Raw genomic sequence first — 19,305 nt, forward strand, 5'->3', positions numbered from 1 at the left:
GCTACTATATTTGCATTTTCGGAGGTTTATTCAGCTCTTATTCAAAACACAAACTGCAAGTGGAATAACAGCTTTTTTATAAGCGGAAATTAATTTTATTCAATTAATGATTCAACTAAAAATTTGTTCAGCAATGGTTGCTGCTATGCAGCTTGTATTAAACACGTAAGTATCTTAAAAGCTACCAATTGTTCCTTGGGTCTGCTCTTAGCACAATTTTTCTCGAGATTTAAAAAAAATAGGAATATATCACTACAAAAATAAAGTGGTCCAAATCAATTACAACACCCAGATAATTTCAGAATGACTGAAGTTTTGCCTTTATTTGCACCTCACACGAGGGGCCCAGATAGCCGTAGCGGTAAACGCGCAGTTATTCAGCATGACCATGCTGAGGGTCGTGGGTTCGAATCCCACTGGTCAAGGATCTTTTCGTCAAGGAAATTTTCTCGATTCCCAGGGCATACAGGTATCTTCGTACCTGCCACACGATAAACACATGCAAAAAATGGTCAATCGGCAAAGAAAGCTCTCAGTTAATAACTGTGGAAGTGGTCATAAGAACACTAATCTGAGAAGCAGGCTATGTCCCAGTTGGGACGTAACGCCAGAAAGAAGAAGACGAGGGGCCCAGATAGCCGTAGCGGTAAACGCGCAGCTATTCATCAGGACCAAGCTGAGGGTCGTGGGTTCGAATCCCACCGGTCGAGGATCTTTTCGGGTTGGAAATTTTCTCGACCTCCCAGGGCATAGAGTATCTTCGTACCTGCCACACGATATATGCATGCAAAAATGACCATTGGCATAGTAAGCTCTCAGTTAATAACTGTGGAAGTGCTCATGAGAACACTAAACTGAGAAGCAGGCTCTGTCCCAGTGGGGACGTAACACCAGAAAGAAGAAGAAGAACGAGAAGCTTTTATTTTCTCGGTACGATTCGAACGCAATTCATATTTGTCAATGCGGTCGTGTAAGAGTTGGCACACCCATTGCATTGGGTGCACGCATAAATTTGTGTGAACACAGAATCTAAGGAGAAAAATCCAGCAACCTTAGAAAACAAAATAAAGACTTCTCGAAGCTCGTCTCAGATCCCGAGTACCCAGAGGTTTTGGCCGATCGACAAAAGCGATCTGCTCCAGTGTGCGACGCATGGAACCTATGCCACAGTTGATATTTCAAAAATCAGATGCACCCGAAGAAGAAGTTAATCCAGCGTAAATTGCTATTCGGGCGGATTTGGAACTGCAATTTTGCAGTAATATCTGGATTTTATGTTAAAGTACTGCTATTTTCCATCATGAGTGGCACTTGAGTAGTAATTGATTTAATGATAATCGATAATAGTTTAAAAAGTTCAAAAAAACGACCATATCATCACTCAAAGTGGTTGTACCCGAGTGCTGTATCGCCCAAATCGAAAGTCGCTCTTGGTTTCCGAAAAAGCGTTGGAAACTTTCCAAGCAAACCTCGCGGGAAAAAAAGCGAAGTGCGGAGTGAAGAGAGTACAAAAAGCTGCAAGCGAAAGCCGGTGCATAAAACCGTTTGTTAAAGGATTCCTGCCTGTGGCCTGAGGTAACTTTGTGTATTGAATGAATAATTCGAACATCTCTTTTACAACAATCGTTTTGTCTCGTTAGAAATAGCGTGTGTTGTGGAAAATGTCTCAGTTCAATTATCTCAATGAGCTGAACAATATAATCACAATGGACGGCGAACTGACAAAAGGACCCGCTCCTCGGTGGCAAAAAAAGATGGATCTTTCGGCAGCATCATCGAGTTTCAACGCAAGCTCAATGAACACATCTCGCCAGAAGCTGTCGGTTTCGTTCAACGGCCAGCAAACGGTTCCGCCCGGGACGCTTAGCGGGAAGACCCCGAGTAAAAAACCCGGAGGTGGATCTAGCACCAAGAAGGAAGGTAAATCCCAAACGCCAAGTCAAAAGCAACCTTCCGGCGGGGACAGATTCATCCCGAACCGGACGACTACGGATTTCGACCTGGGTCACTACATGGTGAAACAGAACGAAGCCAGGAAGGAAACCGAAGGCGACGGAAGCGGCGAAGATGGGCAGCAGCAGCAGAACGGAACGAATCCGAGCCCCAAGAATGCCGAGCGCATCAAGATTCTATCAGAAGCAGTCAAGGGATGTGATATAAGCAACAAACGGATTTTGTCCTACCAGACAAAAGCACCGGCAGCCCCGGAAGGACACATGAACCCCCTCAAAGTGGTCTACTCGGTGAAGACGCCCATGTCCACGAAAAGTGGTTCCCGCTTCATTCCGAATGCACCGGAGCGGATTCTGGACGCGCCGGACATCATCAACGATTATTACTTGAACCTGATGGACTGGAGCGGGGACAATGTGGTGGCCGTGGCTCTCGGATCGTCGGTGTACCTGTGGAATGCGGCCAGTGGCAATATCGAAGTGCTGTACGAGAATGAAGGCGGTGATCATGCGTGCGCACTGAGCTGGATTCAGGTGCGTATACAGTTGCTAAACCGATTCCGTTTTCGTTTGGTCCACATAATTGAAATATAATATCCATCAAGTCCCTCAACCTGGGAATCGACAAGTTTCCCCTTGTCCGGTTTACTAATTACTAAGTTATAATTCCCGCTCCCCTAACTTTTTGTCAATGAGTTCTGGTTCATTCAAATGTTCATGGTAGAACTGCTGTCACAATTCTAGCGTAACATTTGAAAAGGGCCTATCTGCAAAACGTAAACATTGAGAAATTCTCAATAAGCCATTTTACGAAGCCTGGTCAAATGACAGGAGACCTGGGATTTTTCAATCATCGTCGTCAGTTTTCACGATGATGATGGTTGATGACTGTGCGCATCTCTAGCGTAGCTTTTCATCCAGGCGAAAACTTAAATGGAGAAAAATTATTAAAATATTTCTGATCACAAAAGTGCTTTTTTATGTGCAATATGGATAACAAAGAGGTAGCTGATACAATAACTAGGTGTAATGTTGCAGTAACGAACATTTTTGGATCTCATTTTTGTCATTTTCTCCATGTCCACGTTTGGTAAGATGAGGCGTTGTTGAAAATCACGCTGGATTTAATCCCAGGTCTCCTGTCAATTGACGCCGTTGCGGCGATCAGCTGTTCCGAAACGTCTCGTAAAATGGCTCATTGAAGATTCCGTACCATATTTAAAATTCCTATTTTAAACCCATTCGCATTTTTACTAGTTTCATACCTGTGTTCGACACCCATTAAAGTCTGTTGCGTGACCCATAATGTTTCAAATCTCAAATAATACAACAACTCGTAAAAATTGTTGAATTCAAACATCATCGGCAGATAGGCCCTTTTATGAATCTTCAAACCAGTTAGGCCCTTTCAGTTAGGCCCTTTGATTGAACGTGGTTTCAGTTAGGCCCTTTTATAATTTGCTAATTTTATGGATTTTTGAATTGGTTTGCATAAATCTTGAACAAAATTTAGCGATTATGTGGAAAAACACTATATAATAGCTAAATATTGGAAATTTTCGGTTGAAGATTCAGTACCATATTGATTATTCCTATTTCAAACCCATTCGCTTTTTACTAGTTTCATACTTGGGGAAGATCCAAAAATGACCTCCATCGTTTTTGGGGTTTCTACAACTCTCCTACCCCCTCTGTCACGCTTTTTCCAATACCCAATCCATGCACTTGTCACATTTTCGTACATCCCCCCATTGGAGGAGGCCCCAATTGATGGACTTCATTTTCGGATAACCCCTTGTGTTCGACACCTATAATGATCTATTACGTGGCTCACAACGATTTGAATTTCAAAATACCACAACAACTTGTAAAAATAGTTCAATTCAAACATCATCCGCAGATAGGCCCTTTTACGAATTTTCAAACCAATTAGGCCCTTTTTGAATTTGCTAATTTTATTGATTATTGAAGTGATTTGCATAATTCTTCGACAAATTTTAATGATTATGTGAGAAAAACACACAATATTATAAAAGCTAAATATTGGAAACTATTCTATGAAAAATCAGCAGCATATTGATTATTGATATTTCAAACCCATTCACTTTTTTTACTAGTTTTATATTTGTGTTTGACACTCATTATGGTTTATTACGTGGCCCAGAACGTTAGAAATCTCAAATAGCATAACGACTCGTGAAAATGGTTGCATTCAAATATCATCAGCAGTTAGGCCCTTTAATGAATCTTCATACCAATTAGGCCCTTTCAGTTAGGCCTTTCGATTGGACATGGTTTCAGTTAGGCCCCTCCAGTTAGGCCCTTTTATTAAACATAGATCCAGTTAGGCCCTTTTGGAGTTTGTTGATTTTATTGCTTATTGAAGTGATTTTCATAGTTCTTAAATATTTGAAATCAAGCGAGAGAAACATAATGTAATAGCTAAATGTGGGATATTCTCGATTGAAGATTCAGTATCTTATTGATTATATCTATTTCAAACCCATTCACTTTTTTACTTGTATTATACTTTGGGGCCTTTCTTAGCCAAAGCAAAGCTATTCTGAAGGTATCTGAGTTCCATTCCCGGTCGGTCCAGGTTTTTTCGTAATGGAAATTTCCTTTACTTTCCTGAACAAAGAGTACCTTCGTACTTGTCACACGATATACGAATGCGAAAATGGCAACTTGTCAAAGAAAGCTCTCAGTTTATAACTGTGAAAGTACTCATTGAATACAAAGCTTAGAAGCAGGCTCTGTCCCAGTGAGGACGTAATGCCAAGAAGAAGTATAAGAAAAATTCTTGCAGGGCTGTTACAAAAACAAACGAATTTGTTTTTGTGAAAATCGCGGCTTTTGAAACTCGATCCACAACTAGAGGCAACAAATAAAAATTATTCAAAATTTTTAATGTAATTTTTTTTTTCAGGATAAAAAAACAGTTTTTCTACTAACTTCGCATTAAGATTATGATAAAACTAGTAAAAAAATAGAATGAGCTTGAAATAGGAATCCATATAGTACTGAATCTTCAATAAAGAATTTTTAATATTCAATGCTGATTTTCTCACATAATCGATTGATTTTGTTCATAAACTTTGAAAATCACTTCAATAATTAATAAAATTAACAAGTTCCAAAAGGGCCTAACTGGAACTAAGTTTTATAAAAGGGCCTAACTGGAGGGGCCTAACTGAAATCATGTTCAATCAAAGGGCTAACTGAAAGGGCCTAACTGGTTTGCAGACTCGTTAAAGGGCCTATCTGCCGATGATGTTTGAATTCAACCATTTTCACGAGTTATTTTGTTATCTAAGATTTACAACGTTATGGGTTACTAGTAGACTATTATGAGTATCGAACACAAGCATAAAACTAGTAAATAGGAGAAAGGGGTTGAAATATGAATAATCAATATAGTACTGAATCTTCAATAAAGAATTTTCAATATTCAATGTTGATTTTCTCACATAATCGATTGATTTTGTTCTAAAACTTGGAAAATAACTTCAATAATCAATAAAATTAACAAATTCCAAAGGGGCCTAACTGTAACTATGTTTAATAAAAGGGCCTAACTGGAGGGGCCTAACTGAAACCCTGTTCAATCGAAGGGCCTAACTGGTTTGAAGACTCGTAAAAGGGCCTATCTGCCGATGATGTTTGAATTCATCATTTTTTACTAGTTTTTTTGTTATATAAGATTTAAGACGTTACGTGGCCCAGTAATAGACTATGAGTGTCGAACAAAAGTTTAAAACTATTAAATGGCAATGGGTTTAAAATAGTGACAATCAATATGTTACAGAATCTTCAATTGAGCATTTCTCAATTTTTACGTTATGCTGATAGACCATTTTCAAATATTTCACTTGGTTCCATTATGTGAGAAAACACTATACAATGGCTAAATATTGAAAAATATTGGGGAAAATTAAAAATGCACGAAAAGGCCAATCTGATTTTGATGGAAATTTTCAGTTAGGCCCTTTTATGACCAGTTAGGCCCTCTTAGTTTCACAATTTTCAGATAGGCCCTTTTAAATTTGAATAAAATTACCATTAATAATGCATTTTGCATGCCCGTAAGAGTATGTAGGAGTAAGTTACGTAAAAAATGATACGAATAATTAATAATCAAGTTTGTTCACATTTTGCAGTTAGGCCCTTTTCAAATGTTACGCTAGAATTCAATAAATTTGTTATTTGAACTTTATTATAAACGATAATCTGTAAGTTGAACTTTACATAAACATAACTTACATCGTTTTCGGCAAATGCTTTGGCACATACCAGCCTATTTGCGCGTCTAGTAGATATCAATACAGTACTTGATAAACGGCCTAACTGACAAATGTAAACAAACTGAGTTTTATTCACCTAACCGTTTGTTTGATAAATTGCAATCATATAATGCACATCTGTTCCTTAAAAATAACGTTTTTCACGAAATAAGTAAGAAAAACATAAAGGCGCATTTGATACTCTCTTTCGATTCGAACTCTGATGTCAATTTCGCCCATCTTCCCCCTCTGCGCTAACCGGGCGCATTTGAGCTTGAGTGTGGCAGCAGAGCGCATTTCAAACTGGGTGTGCAGAAGGGCGTTAGTGATAAAGGTTCGTGCGAGAGAGCGTAGCAGAACGGCGAAGCTGATGATAGTCAAACCAGAAGGACGAGGTAAAAAGGCGCAATCGCTGTTGTCAAACTGAAGAAGACGAAAAAACCGAGGGGCGCAACAGCTCTAAATTTTGTTGAATGGCGCATGATGGATTTTTATTTATTCTAACATGTTATTCATAATATTTAAATAAGTTAAATGTTTTTTTTTTTTTTTTTACTTAATCATTTATTTACTAGGCTCATGCGCCATTAGGCATTACGGAGCCGACTTCTTTTGATTGTTTTAACAATTTCATGATGTTTTCTTAATATACTATGTTAGCTTTGGGGAACCGTAAAACTCGCGGTTTGGTCGAGGTTAGGGGTAACAATAATTTCAAGGAAGGGATAGGACAATGGGATCGTTCCGTTGACATTCAGCAGCTTGAAGATGTGACGTGTTTGCTTTGCTGATGGTCGAACGTGGAGTGGACAATGACAACCTGTAACGATACAACAAGACGAATTTCGAGGGGACACAAGGTGGACAAGTAGACCGAAGAGATGGGGGGATCAAACACAGATGTTAGCTTGTTTCAAAAATTCGTACAAAAGCTTCATGTACACAAGGTCAAGTTTACCCAACACATTTCTAATGTCTTCCTTTTCTGGTTTCCCTTGGGCCCTGAGGGATGTACAAAAATTAGATCTGGCAATACCGTATTCGAGGCACTCCCAAACTACGTGGTTGATATCTTGGTAACCTGCACCGCAGCTGCAGTGATTGCTATCTGTGAGCCCTATTCGATAGAAGTGAGAGCCTAAAGAGTAGTGGTTGGACATAAGTCGACACATTACCTTAATAAAGTCTCGACTTAAGTCCAACCCCTTGAACCACGGCTTCTTCGATACCTGCGGGAGAATGGAATGTAACCACCTGCCCAATTCTCCGGCATCCCATTTTTGTTGCCAGCTGACCAATGCATGTTGACGAGCAATTGAGAAAAATTCATTGAAGGCAATTTGTCGGTCAAAAATATCACCTTCCATAGCGCCCACCTTGGCGAGCGAGTCCGCTTTCTCATTGCCCGGGATCGAGCAATGTGAAGGGACCCAAACCAAGGTGATAGTATATGAATCATTCGATAGAGCACTCAATTTAGATCGTATTTCACTGAGAAAATACGGGGAGTGCTTCACCGGCCTCATTGAACGTATAGCCTCTATGGAGCTAAGGCTATCCGTAAAAATGAAATATTGATCAGAGGGAAGAGAGGCAATTCGCTCTAATGCGTAATGTATAGCCGTTAATTCCGCGACATATACGGAGCAAGGATTCTGAAGTTTATATGCGGCGCTATGAAACTCGTTGTACATACCAAATCCAGTGGAATCATTCGTTTTTGACCCGTCGGTGTAAAACCTTCTCTCGCAGCTGATGTGACCGAACTTGCTAGCAAAAATTTTTGGGATTTGCTCCGAACGAAGCAGATCTGGAATTCCACGGATGTCTTGTCTCATGGTCAGATCAAAAACTACAGCGGAACTTGAGAAGTCATGGAAGCAACCGTAATTGGGAAGATTCAAAGAAGGGTTAACCTCCAGAGTCATGTACGCGTAGTACAATGTCATAAATCTTGTTTGAGGATTTCGTTCGATTAGCTTCTCAAAATTTTCAATTACCTTCGGGTTCAACACTTCACAGCGGATGAGGAACCTTAACGACAATTCCACGAACCGATCCGATAAAGGCAGTATTCCTGCTAATATCTCTAAACTCATGGTATGAGTCGAGTTCATACAGCCTAACGCGATCCGAAGACAGCGATACTGAATACGCTGGAGCTTCAGAATGTGTGTTTTCGCGGCGGATTGGAAGCAAAAACTACCGTATTCAAGAACCGACAGAATCGTTGTGCGATATAGCTTTATCAGATCGTCCGGGTGGGCCCCCCACCATGTTCCTGTGAGTGTACGCATGAAGTTGATTCGTTGCTGGCACTTCTGATACAGATACCTAATTTGTTTTCCCCAGGTGCATTTAGAATCAAACCAGACCCCTAAATACATATGCGATAAACCTTGAGTCAGTGCCTTACCCATAAACTGAAGTTCTAGCAGCGCCGGATCACGCTTTCTAGAAAAGACAACTAACTCGGTTTTCTCCGGAGAGAATTCGATACCCAGCTTCACAGCCCAAGCGGACAAATTGTCCAGAGTATCTTGCAATGGTCCTTGCAGATTGTCCGCCTCTGGTCCTGTAACAGAAACAACGGCGTCATCCGCAAGCTGTCTTAGCGAGCAATTTCCCATGAGACAATCATCAATATCTCTTACGTAAAAGTTGTAAAGAAGAGGGCTTAAACATGAGCCCTGGGGGAGACCCATGTAACTTATTCGAGAAATTGTTGAGTTTCCATGTGAGAAAAACATGTGCTTCTCAGACAACAAATTGTACAAGTAGTTATTCAAAATCGGGGCAAGTCCACACTCGTGGAGTTTGTCCGAAAGGACATCAACGCAAACTGCATCAAAAGCCCCCTTAATATCCAAAAAGACTGAGCCCATTTGTTCTTTTTGTGCGTAGGCCAGTTGAATTTCAGTAGAAAGCAACGCAAGACAATCGCTCGTTCCTTTGCCTCTGCGGAATCCAAATTGAGTATCTGAGAGAAGGCCATTCGATTCAACCCATTTGTCCAGTCGAAAGAGAATCATCTTCTCTAACAACTTTCGGAGACACGACAACATCGCAATAGGACGGTACGAGTTGTAATCCGACGCAGGCTTTCCTGGTTTTTGGATGGCAATAACTCTCACTTGTCTCCAATCATCCGGAACAATGTTGGTCTCCAAGAATATATTGAATAAGTTCAACAAGCGCCTCTTTGCGACGTCTGGGAGGTTTTTCAGCAAGTTGAACTTAATTCTATCCATACCCGGGGCAGAATTATTACATGAAAAGAGAGCAAGTGAGAACTCTACCATCGAAAAAGTTGAGTCCATTGCATTCCTTTCTTCTGGATAATCACGAATAGTCATTTGAACTTGGACAGAGTCCGGACAAACTTTTTTCGCGAAATCAAATATCCATCGAGAAGAGCTTTCACGATCCTCGTTTACCGATTGTACGTTCCGCATTCTTCTACCGACCGTCCACAAGGTTCGCATCGACGTTTCCCGTGTTAATCCGTTGACGAAGTTTCTCCAGTAACCGCGTTTCTTCGCTTTCACGAGGCTCTTGAACTTGCGGTCAAGAGAACAATACCGATCGTAGTTATCGCGCGTACCACGTTTCCGATATTCTTTAAACGCATCTGATCTTTCGCGATAGACTCCGGTGCATTCGCCATCCCACCACGGGGTGGGCGGCCGACGTCGTACTGAAGATCCTGGAACCGGTTTACGCTGAGCTTGAAGAGCACTGTTTATAATCAACGCGGATAAGAATTGATATTCTTCCAGCGGTGGAAGTATATCGACCGATTGCTCACCTACGGAGATCGCTTCAGCGTATTTTCCCCAGTCGATATGCTTCGTGAGGTCATACGCTACGTCGATCTGGTGTGTTCGACACGAATTATTGGTAACTGAAATTTTGATAGGCAGGTGATCACTACCATGGGGATCCTGAATTACTTTCCACATGCAATCCAATGATAATGAATTCGAACAGATTGAGAGGTCTAACATACTAGGGGGATCTGGAGGTTTTATTCGTGTTGCTTCCCCAGTGTTCAAAATTGTCAGATTGAAGTAGTCGCAAAGATCATATATTAAGGTTGCGCGATTGTCGTCCCTCGGTGACCCCCAGGCTGTACCGTGAGAATTAAAATCTCCTAGGATCAACCATGGCGCAGGCATAGCTTCGCATATTGCCGCTAAGTCTCTGCGAGACATTCTAGCGTTTGGCGGTATGTACACACTGGCTATGCTGAGGCTTTTACCTCGGGCTGTAATATGACATGCAACTACTTCAATGCCTGTCATCAAGGGGAAATCGATTCTATAAAAGGAGTGAAGCTTGCTAATCCCTAAGAGCACCCCTCCATATCCATCCCCTCGATCCAGACGGATAATATTAAAATCGTGGAAAGAGATATTTTTATCAGAAGTGAGCCATGTTTCACAGAGAGCAAATATGTCGCAGCGAGAGCTGTGTACTAAAAATTTGAATGCCTCCATATTTTTCATAAGACTTCTACAATTCCACTGTAGTACTTCGATCATATCTCCGACCTCATTGACCATATTTGCCATCGAAAGATATGAACGAGTCAAGAATCGGCCACTTCGAAGCTATTTGCTTCAGAAAAGGTTTCACCAAGGAAAGCGCCATGTTGAGCAGGTTCCTCGTTTCGGGTGAGAATTGAAACATTTCGAAAATGAAATCCACTATCCCAGAAAGAGTCAGTTTTCCGGAAGCATTATTTTGCTCCTGCTGACGAATTGGTTGTTCTTCTGGGCAAAAAACTGGGACAACTGGGGTTTTAGATGTTCCCGGAAGTGACGGAAATTCTCCAGCTGAAAACTTGAAGCCTGGAGGTGACACCTTTTTGGTGTTTCCGCCATTTCTTGATTTTGTCAAAGGCTTTGAAGAAACGTTTTGATCAACAGGGACGTTCTGAGAAGCCTGCTGCTTCAAGCGCCGTTTTTGTAACAGCACGCTTCCTTTTCGTCCCTGTCTCAATTATTGTATACTCTTCTCCATCCTCAGAGTCAGAGCATTGATCGTTATCCGGCAGGGATGCGAAGATATTGTTGCCTTGAAAGGTATGGGCCGATGGAGCAACAGTCGGAGCGATCTTTTTCAGCATGTCTGCATAGGAACGCCTGGACCGCTGTTTCAGGGAGTTTATTGTATGTTTCTCCCGCTCTATGTACTTCGGGCATGCACTGAGTTTGTGAGGAGCTTGGCCACAAGAGGTACATTTTGGCTCCATATTGCAGGAACCTTCGGCATGTTGTTCGCCACACTTACTACAACGTGGTTTGTTGCTGCAGTAAGGTGCAGTGTGGCCCAACTGCCGGCACTTTTCACAGTGCATAACCGTCGGTACATAAAGACGAACAGGTAACCGAAGACGCCCAATCACGAGGACGCTTGGTAAGGCCGAACCGGAGAAGGTTACGCGGAACGAATTTGACGGCTGTTTTGAGCCATCAGGCAACACTTTGTTCATTTGATTGGCATCAAGAACAGGAGCCAGCGGAACGGCACGATTTTTAAACCCACCAGCTCCCGACATGATGTCTTCGCGAGTCAAATTGTGCTCCGTGACCACTCCATAACATTCGACCTCGCGACTGGGAATGTAGACTTTGTACTCCATTGAAAAGAGCTCAAAGGCAGCAATTCTGTTCGCCTGGTCGCGATCACTAACTGTGACACGCAACTTATCACGGCTGGGTGAATCAATCTCAAGGATACCTCGAAACGATTTTGCCAGATCTTTTTCGATTTGAAGTTTATTCAATGGTTTTCCGTTCGCTTTGGGCCGAAAGAAAACCAGAAAGGGATCCTTAGATCCGGGTGGGTAAACCTTTGGGCGGGGGATCGCCGAGTTCGAAGAAGAAGCAGAGGTAGAGGGGGGTGAAGGTGAGCTAGTAGGCAGAACCCAATTGGTATTCACAGAATTTTGAGCCGAAGGGCTTTTCAAAAGAACTTCTGGAGAGGGTCTGCCTGAGTTCATGGGAAAGGAGGAATTAACGTTATTTTCATTTTCGTTAGTTTCCATGTTCTCGGTTTGTTGGCTTGGTATTGGGAGATCAGTGTTGCGTCCTGAGCCTGATTCATCATCAGAGGAAATTAAGTATTCCGGCGAACCCCCACCGGTATCATTCGGTTCCATTGTGTAGATTCTACTGCAAATGGGATAATGTTGAGAATAAAACTACACTACAGATAATTACAAACTTATCTTAATATTAGTATTCAAATAACTAACGATATAAAAAAACGGGAATAAAAAAAAATATTTACCAAAACAAATAATAATTACGAAAAAAAAATATTTGCAGAAAAAAAAATATTTACAGGAAAAAAAAAATAAATTGTCAACCACTGATGTTTGGGAACCACTGGTTGATGTGAGAGTCACAGTGAGACTTTGAAATGCGGCGGAGAGAGAGAGTGGATGGAATCAAAGTGGAATGTTACCTACGGCAAAACGATGCACTGATGTTTGCTCGTTGATGATACACCACGTGCTTTTCAACCACTTCACTGTAGGAACAATAATTGCCTGCTTTAGGTACTGGTGAACGGTATCACACACCGGTGATGAGGAAGGCGATGTGCGACAGCAACAATAGGCCACCGCAGATGATGACGATGACGGCGTTGTTGATGATGCCGATCGGCGTGTGGTGAATACACAGCCGTCCGACTTGATGTTGATAAATCTTCTCCGGCGGGTTGATTCGAGAAGATTTTCGTCCCAAACTGTTGTATAGTTAACTCGTCAGACTATGCTGACGGTTACTACTTCCCGTGGTGCACTTCTAGGGACACACGCGACGGTGGAAAAAACCAACTTTGTGGAGCAAAAACCAATTGTCACGGAGCAACGAACAAGAGCTCTTCACGTTGCGAGTGCAAGACTAGGAATGTGGTTAAATGTTTTGCTACAAAAAAATAATATTGTAATGGATCCTACAAAAATGCATCATGTGATTAAATCGATCAGAAACATAATATAGAATTAAAATTAAACCCGCAAACCTCAAACCGATTTTACTGAGAATGTATTAGGGTATTAGTCTTCACATTCGCCCTAATTCTGGCTCTGTATTGATATGTCGAACCTTTCGTTTAACCTTTTGTTTCCCAGGGGTAGGCGGTGCAAGATGAATACCCTTTGGTTACGTCGGTCTTTTCCAAGTTTTTTCAATAATTTGTTTTGGATACTAATGAGTAACAGTAAGTTGATATGAAGATTAGAAAATTAGAAGACGCTAAATTTCAACAAAAACCTTTAGATCAATATACCAGATCCGCAAGATTTCCGTCGTGAACTTTAACGAATGAATAATTTTTTCGAAATTTGTCGATTCTCTATCGATGGGGTCATATGGGCGCCCTATTTTAGGTTGTGAAATTATCTCATAGAATCTTAAAATTTGATTATTTTGTTCACTAAACAGGAAAGTTATTAGTATTTATAAACAATCTGTACAACAATATTAAATTGCAAAGAACATTGTAACAGTCAAACATCAACATTCTAGAATGATGAAATTTGTAAGAGCCATCCGGGGCAATATGGGCAGTTTTTTCGAACATAATTTATTCCCTTTTCATTGAGTTTAGCACTTACTTATAACATGGGTTGCATGGTATTTCAGATTAATTTCAAGAATTTATGCATTTTTCGAGGGGCGCTATATCGCGAGGGGCGTGTGTAATACATTGTGTATTCTACACTGTTCATACAATACAACAAGGAACTTTATTCGCATAGTCCATTCTACGAGACGTTTGATTGATCCTACAAATGACCATTTTTGGGTCTCCGAGAAGCATCAAATTTACGATAAAGTGGCCAATTGTTATCTAAGCATCTGTGCAAAGCTTATGGGAACGCATTTTAGTGAACAATTACGCTTGATTTCTACTTGTCGATAATTGAAACGGTTTAGTATCCAACAAATCTATAGCAGATTCTTCCGGGCATTAAGTCCGAGTGACCACATCTGGTATATTTTAAACGGTGCAAAACTCTTCATTTATGATGTTGAATATCAGATTAGGGCGGTTCAAAATTTAAATATGTTTGAGAATCCAATCTCCCATATGTTTCTTACTATCCTTACCATAAAAATAGTGATCTGTGAAATTTTCAGTTTTCTAGGTGGTGATTTAAAGGTGGCCCAAAGACAATGTAGGTTTGTATGTAAATTACTATGGAGAAATTCTGAGATATGTTCCAAACCTGCTAGTAATGTAATGTAAGTACAAACTTATTATCCCATAGTGAAAACTCATTCTTCAAGCCATAATAAAGAAATTTGCTGAAGAGATTAATTCAATCCGACAAATAGCAGAAAAGATATTCATGAGTTTGTTTGTTATCAGTTTGCTAAATATGGGATTATAGCCCTGCAAACATGTACAAAAATCCCAAACAAAATTTGCTCAAAAGGGATTTGTTTCTTCAGCAACATCCTTCATTAAGACTTGAAGAAAGAGTTTTCAATATGGGATGATACGTTCCTACTTACATTACAGTACTAGCGTGTTTGAAACATTTCTCAAAATTTCTCCATAGTAATTTCCATACAAACCTACTTTGTCTTTGGGCCACCTTTAAATCGCCACCGAAAAAGCTGAAAATTTCACAGAACACTATTTCTATTGTAAGGATGGTAAGGAACATATGGGAGATGGGATTTTCAAACATTTTTAAATTTTGAATCGCCCTAATATCAGATCTTAAAGATTTATGCAAATAAATATAGGTAACTTGACATGTCCCAAAAAATAGCCCTTTTTTACCCGGTGACTCATCGGAATAATTCTGATCACAGGAATATTTATGAGTTCCTCTGGTCACTTCTAGAAACTAGCTAGTATAATGACAAAAAATCATTTGAATCCCTTTAGAATTCGCAGAGCGGTGAGGGTTTTTGTATTTTTTGCTTTCAATCAGGCCTATACGGGTTAAATTTCTTTGCTCGTAGGCTCTAAAACAATCAATAGAATGGTTTGACCTACGGATTCATTACATTCTGCAGCATTATTATTGTGTCAAGTCCATCCCATTTACCTAACAATCACATCAATCCTATTTACCCTCTCCCATGGCGGTTGCGTTATCATCTTAGACTTTTTAGCCATTACCCCTCCTATCATCAGGTTTGGATTGACTTGCGCTCTTATTGCCCCGCCAAATGCTGCAAAATGGAAATGAAAAATAGGGAGACTTACGGCTTCGGCACAATTCGACTATTATCGGCAACTAAATTTCAAACGCCAAATACACAGTATTTTTCTCTTAAAACACAACAATGAAAACATTCAGATGATTATTTGTTCTGCCCGCTTCCCGCTGACAAGATTCCTGAGACTGAATAAACAATTTCGCCAGAGATGTCTCAATTCAAATCAACACACTACATGATTCCTCTATGATTTCCTGCGGCGATTTTTTACACTCAGAAAAAAATATTTAAATGTCAAATATATCCTGAATCATTATTATTGTAATGTTACAGAATATAGGTATTTGACTTTGAAATTATTTTCTTTGCGTGTCTGTATTGTTTGCCGACCTCTAATAGATTCAAATGATTTTTTGAACCGGAAATGAGCTGTCGCTTGTTGGGATCTCTGCAAAAATATTTACATATATGTTTTTTTTTATATGTGTAATGCACGTTAAAAAATTATACTAAATACCTGCGACAACTCCCGACGTTCAATTGGAGCGTGAATTTTGTACGTTCTGCGACAAAACGACGGATTTATACCACCCGCTCGATTTCCTTCCAACGAATAATCGGCTACAACAATTGAAACTATTTTAATGAAATGAAAAGTCTAGAAAGGTAGCCGCAACTTACCAAAATTAGCTTCGATTTTGGGATCGAATATTTCAAAACTGTTTGAAAAATCGATAACCTGCACTTCCCCAAACGAACCTTTTTTCCACGTCGGACTATATTTTCGCCGATCAGAAAAAAAAGCAAAATGACGAATCGATACGCGTAATAATTAGTACCAATAATGTATGAAGTTAAAACAAAAAAAAACTATCATTTGAAATGAATTTTTTTTCGTCGTTTAAAAAAATGTCTAATAAAAGTTGCTCTCTAAGTTAATTCAACAATATTTTTGTTTTGTTCTGATAGAAAATTGCTGATTTAACGCATATTTAAATTAACAACAAATTGTAAAAGTTGATAGCACGCAACGAAAATGTTCATTATTTTGAATAGCTGTTAATTCTCTGCGTGTAGTTATTCATCCAGCCATTTTCGTATGAATTCCTGTATTCCTGTCCATGGGTCCCAGGAATTCCTCCAGGGATTATTCTTGAAAATCTCTTAAAAATTCAACCCTGAATTCCACAGTAAATTTAATTAGGGATGCGTCATGAAGTGTCTCCAGAAATGTGTGTAGCATTCCATACAGGGTTTACTTATCAAGTAAAATCTTCATGTATACGCCAAAAGTTAATTTACGGTTTCACACTAGCAAACACTTCAACAATTATTCAAATAATTTGGTTCAATGTTTTTCAAGGAATTTCTTTAGAAAATCTTGCAGGATGTAGTTTAGGAATGTTCAATAATTATCTTAGCAAGCAAATTCTTTATGACTTTCACAAAAGTTTAGGGAGTTCTACCAGAGATGCTTGCATTTTTCATCAGAGATTACTTTAATTTCTGTATTTTATTTTCAGGAATTTCTTCAATAATCTGAGCAATTTCTTTGAGTCGGTGCGGTGAGACCGAACACCTTTTGAAAAAAATGGATGTTTTCTTGGGAGATTTATGAAAGTAGTTTCTGAAGGTATCTTTACAGAAACTCTTGGTTGAAGTCTTACATATATCCTAAAGTGATAATTTTGATGAAAAATCTTAGAACGCCCTGGAGAAATTGATTTTTGAATTGTTAAAGATGCTCTATACGAAAATTTGCAACAGGGAAATCGATGAAAGAAACACTGGATAAATTCATGGAGGTCTTTCTTGAGAAATTTGTGAAATAATCGTCAAAAGTATGCCTTGCGAAATCTTTGAAGTATTTTTTCTAGAAAAAATCAGAGTTGAAATCTTGGAGGAGTTTCGATCGAAATTCATTATCTTTATTCATATATATTAAGGTGAAAATGAATCAAAGCCGAAGTTCAAATTTTCAAGAGCACGGATCTGAAGAACCAAACATCCGTTTAAGCTGAAAACTTAATCGATTGGTCACTAGCTGGTGGTGATGTTGTTGTTGGTTCCAATATATTGAATTTTGGCTTCGATTCGTCTTCACCTTAAAGAATCACTTTATGGATTCATGAACAAATCTTCGGAGTAATATCTAAAAGAAACATTGGGCGAAAACCTGATTTAATTCCTGTTGAAAATCATAAAAATACATGCAGTAAATACGAGCTCATTTGACTAAAAACAGACTAAACAGGAAACAAGAAAAAAAAACTTTTTACACTTTTTATTTCCTTGGTTTTTGACCCTCAGTTGATTCATAACCTAGGATATAGCGTATATTTCAAAATTTGATCATATTTCTGATTATAGGAAGGACACATACTGGCCGTCGGAACGTCTACGGGCACAGTGGAGCTGTGGGATTGCGAACAGATGAAGCGGCTTCGAATCATGGATGGCCATTCCGGCCGGGTGGGAGTTCTCGCATGGAATTCCTATGTGGTCTGTTCGGGCAGCAGAGACGGGTCCATCGTTAATCACGATGTGCGCACGAGGGATCACAATGTGGCTACCCTGCGCGGTCACAGTCAGGAGGTTTGCGGTCTGAAGTGGTCCTCGGATGGGAAACATCTTGCCAGTGGAGGTAACGACAACCTGGTCAATGTATGGAGCACGGCCAACGGAGCTCCACATACCACTACGGATCCACTGTATGCCTTCAACCAGCACCAAGCCGCGGTTCGTGCACTGGCTTGGTGCCCTTGGCAGCCCAACACATTGGCCACTGGCGGCGGTACAGCGGACAGGTGTATCAAGTTCTGGAACGTCAGTAATGGCCAGCTTCTCAACTCTGTCGATACCAAGTCTCAGGTTTGTGGGCTACTGTTCTCCAAGAACTATAAGGAACTGATTTCGGCCCACGGCTACGTGAACAATCAGCTAACGATATGGAAGTACCCATCGATGAACAAGCAAATAGACCTGTTGGGTCACACGGGGAGGGTGCTGCAGATAGCAATGTCCCCCGACGGAAGCACCGTGATGAGCGCGGGTGCCGACGAAACGCTACGACTGTGGAACTGCTTCCAGCCGGATCCTCTGCTCAGCAAAAAGGAAAAGTCCGTCACCAGGGAGAAACCGAGTCTGCTCAAACAGAGCATTCGGTGAGTTCTGGGAGGTTTTTTTTTAGGAATCATTTTTTTATAATGTAGCTTGTTCTTGTAGCTTATATTACTTTTTTTTAATTTGTGTAGCACGTTTTGATATTTTGCCATAATCGTTGCATCGTGAACATGACTAGATTGTTTCTTTTTGAAATACATTGATAGCTTCAAAGACTGCTAATAAAATAGAAAATGTCGACTGCAATGTTGAATTACTCATTATTGTTAAAGTCCGAAATCATACTGCCCATTGCTGGGCCGTTCAACGCTGCTAGTTCCTATAACATCGAAACAGACGTAACACTCAGCTAACTTTGTTGATGGACCTTATTTAATGATTATTTTAAAAATGATGTTTTTAGTTTATCGGCCAACTGCAGCGCTCACGTTAGCATTTGACGATTACACATTAAGGTGATGATGAATCGAAGCCAAAGCTCAAAATTTCAAGAGCACGGATCTGAAGAACCAATCATCCGTTTGAGCTGAAAACCTAATCGATTGGTCACTAGCTGGTGGTGACCAATCGATTAGGTTTTCTAACTCAAACTGATGTTTGGTTCTCCAGATCCGTGCTCTTGAAATTTTGAGCTTTGGCTTCGATAGAACTTCACCTTAAGGCTTCAGACAAACAGACGCCACACTCTCATCACTGTCCATCGTCCACCTTTTTAGCGGTCGATTCAAAAATATGGTAGTGTTGGAATGC

At 40.2% G+C, this 19,305-nt stretch overlaps 1 protein-coding gene across 1 annotated transcript; it reads left to right on the top strand.

Moving 5' to 3' along the window:
- The first annotated feature begins 1,256 nt into the window (after nt 1-1,256).
- Nucleotides 1,257-18,801, top strand: LOC110677148 (cell division cycle protein 20 homolog). The gene is made up of 3 exons (XM_021847957.1): nt 1,257-1,575; nt 1,641-2,486; nt 17,803-18,801. Exons 2-3 carry the CDS (start codon nt 1,662-1,664, stop codon nt 18,598-18,600), a joined length of 1,623 nt encoding a protein of 540 aa, XP_021703649.1. The 5' UTR covers nt 1,257-1,575; nt 1,641-1,661; the 3' UTR covers nt 18,601-18,801.
- The last annotated feature ends 504 nt before the right edge of the window (nt 18,802-19,305 follow it).

The sequence above is a fragment of the Aedes aegypti genome, chromosome 2 (genome assembly GCF_002204515.2).
Source record: "Aedes aegypti strain LVP_AGWG chromosome 2, AaegL5.0 Primary Assembly, whole genome shotgun sequence".
NCBI classification, from domain to species: Eukaryota; Metazoa; Arthropoda; class Insecta; order Diptera; family Culicidae; genus Aedes; species Aedes aegypti.

Coding starts and splice junctions, on each gene's coding strand:
- LOC110677148 (XM_021847957.1), top strand. CDS start 1,662: ATGTCTCAGTTCAATTATCTCAATGAGCTGAACAATATAATCACAATG. Junction 2,487..17,802: donor GCGCACTGAGCTGGATTCAG/GTGCGTATACAG, acceptor TTCTGATTATAG/GAAGGACACATACTGGCCGT.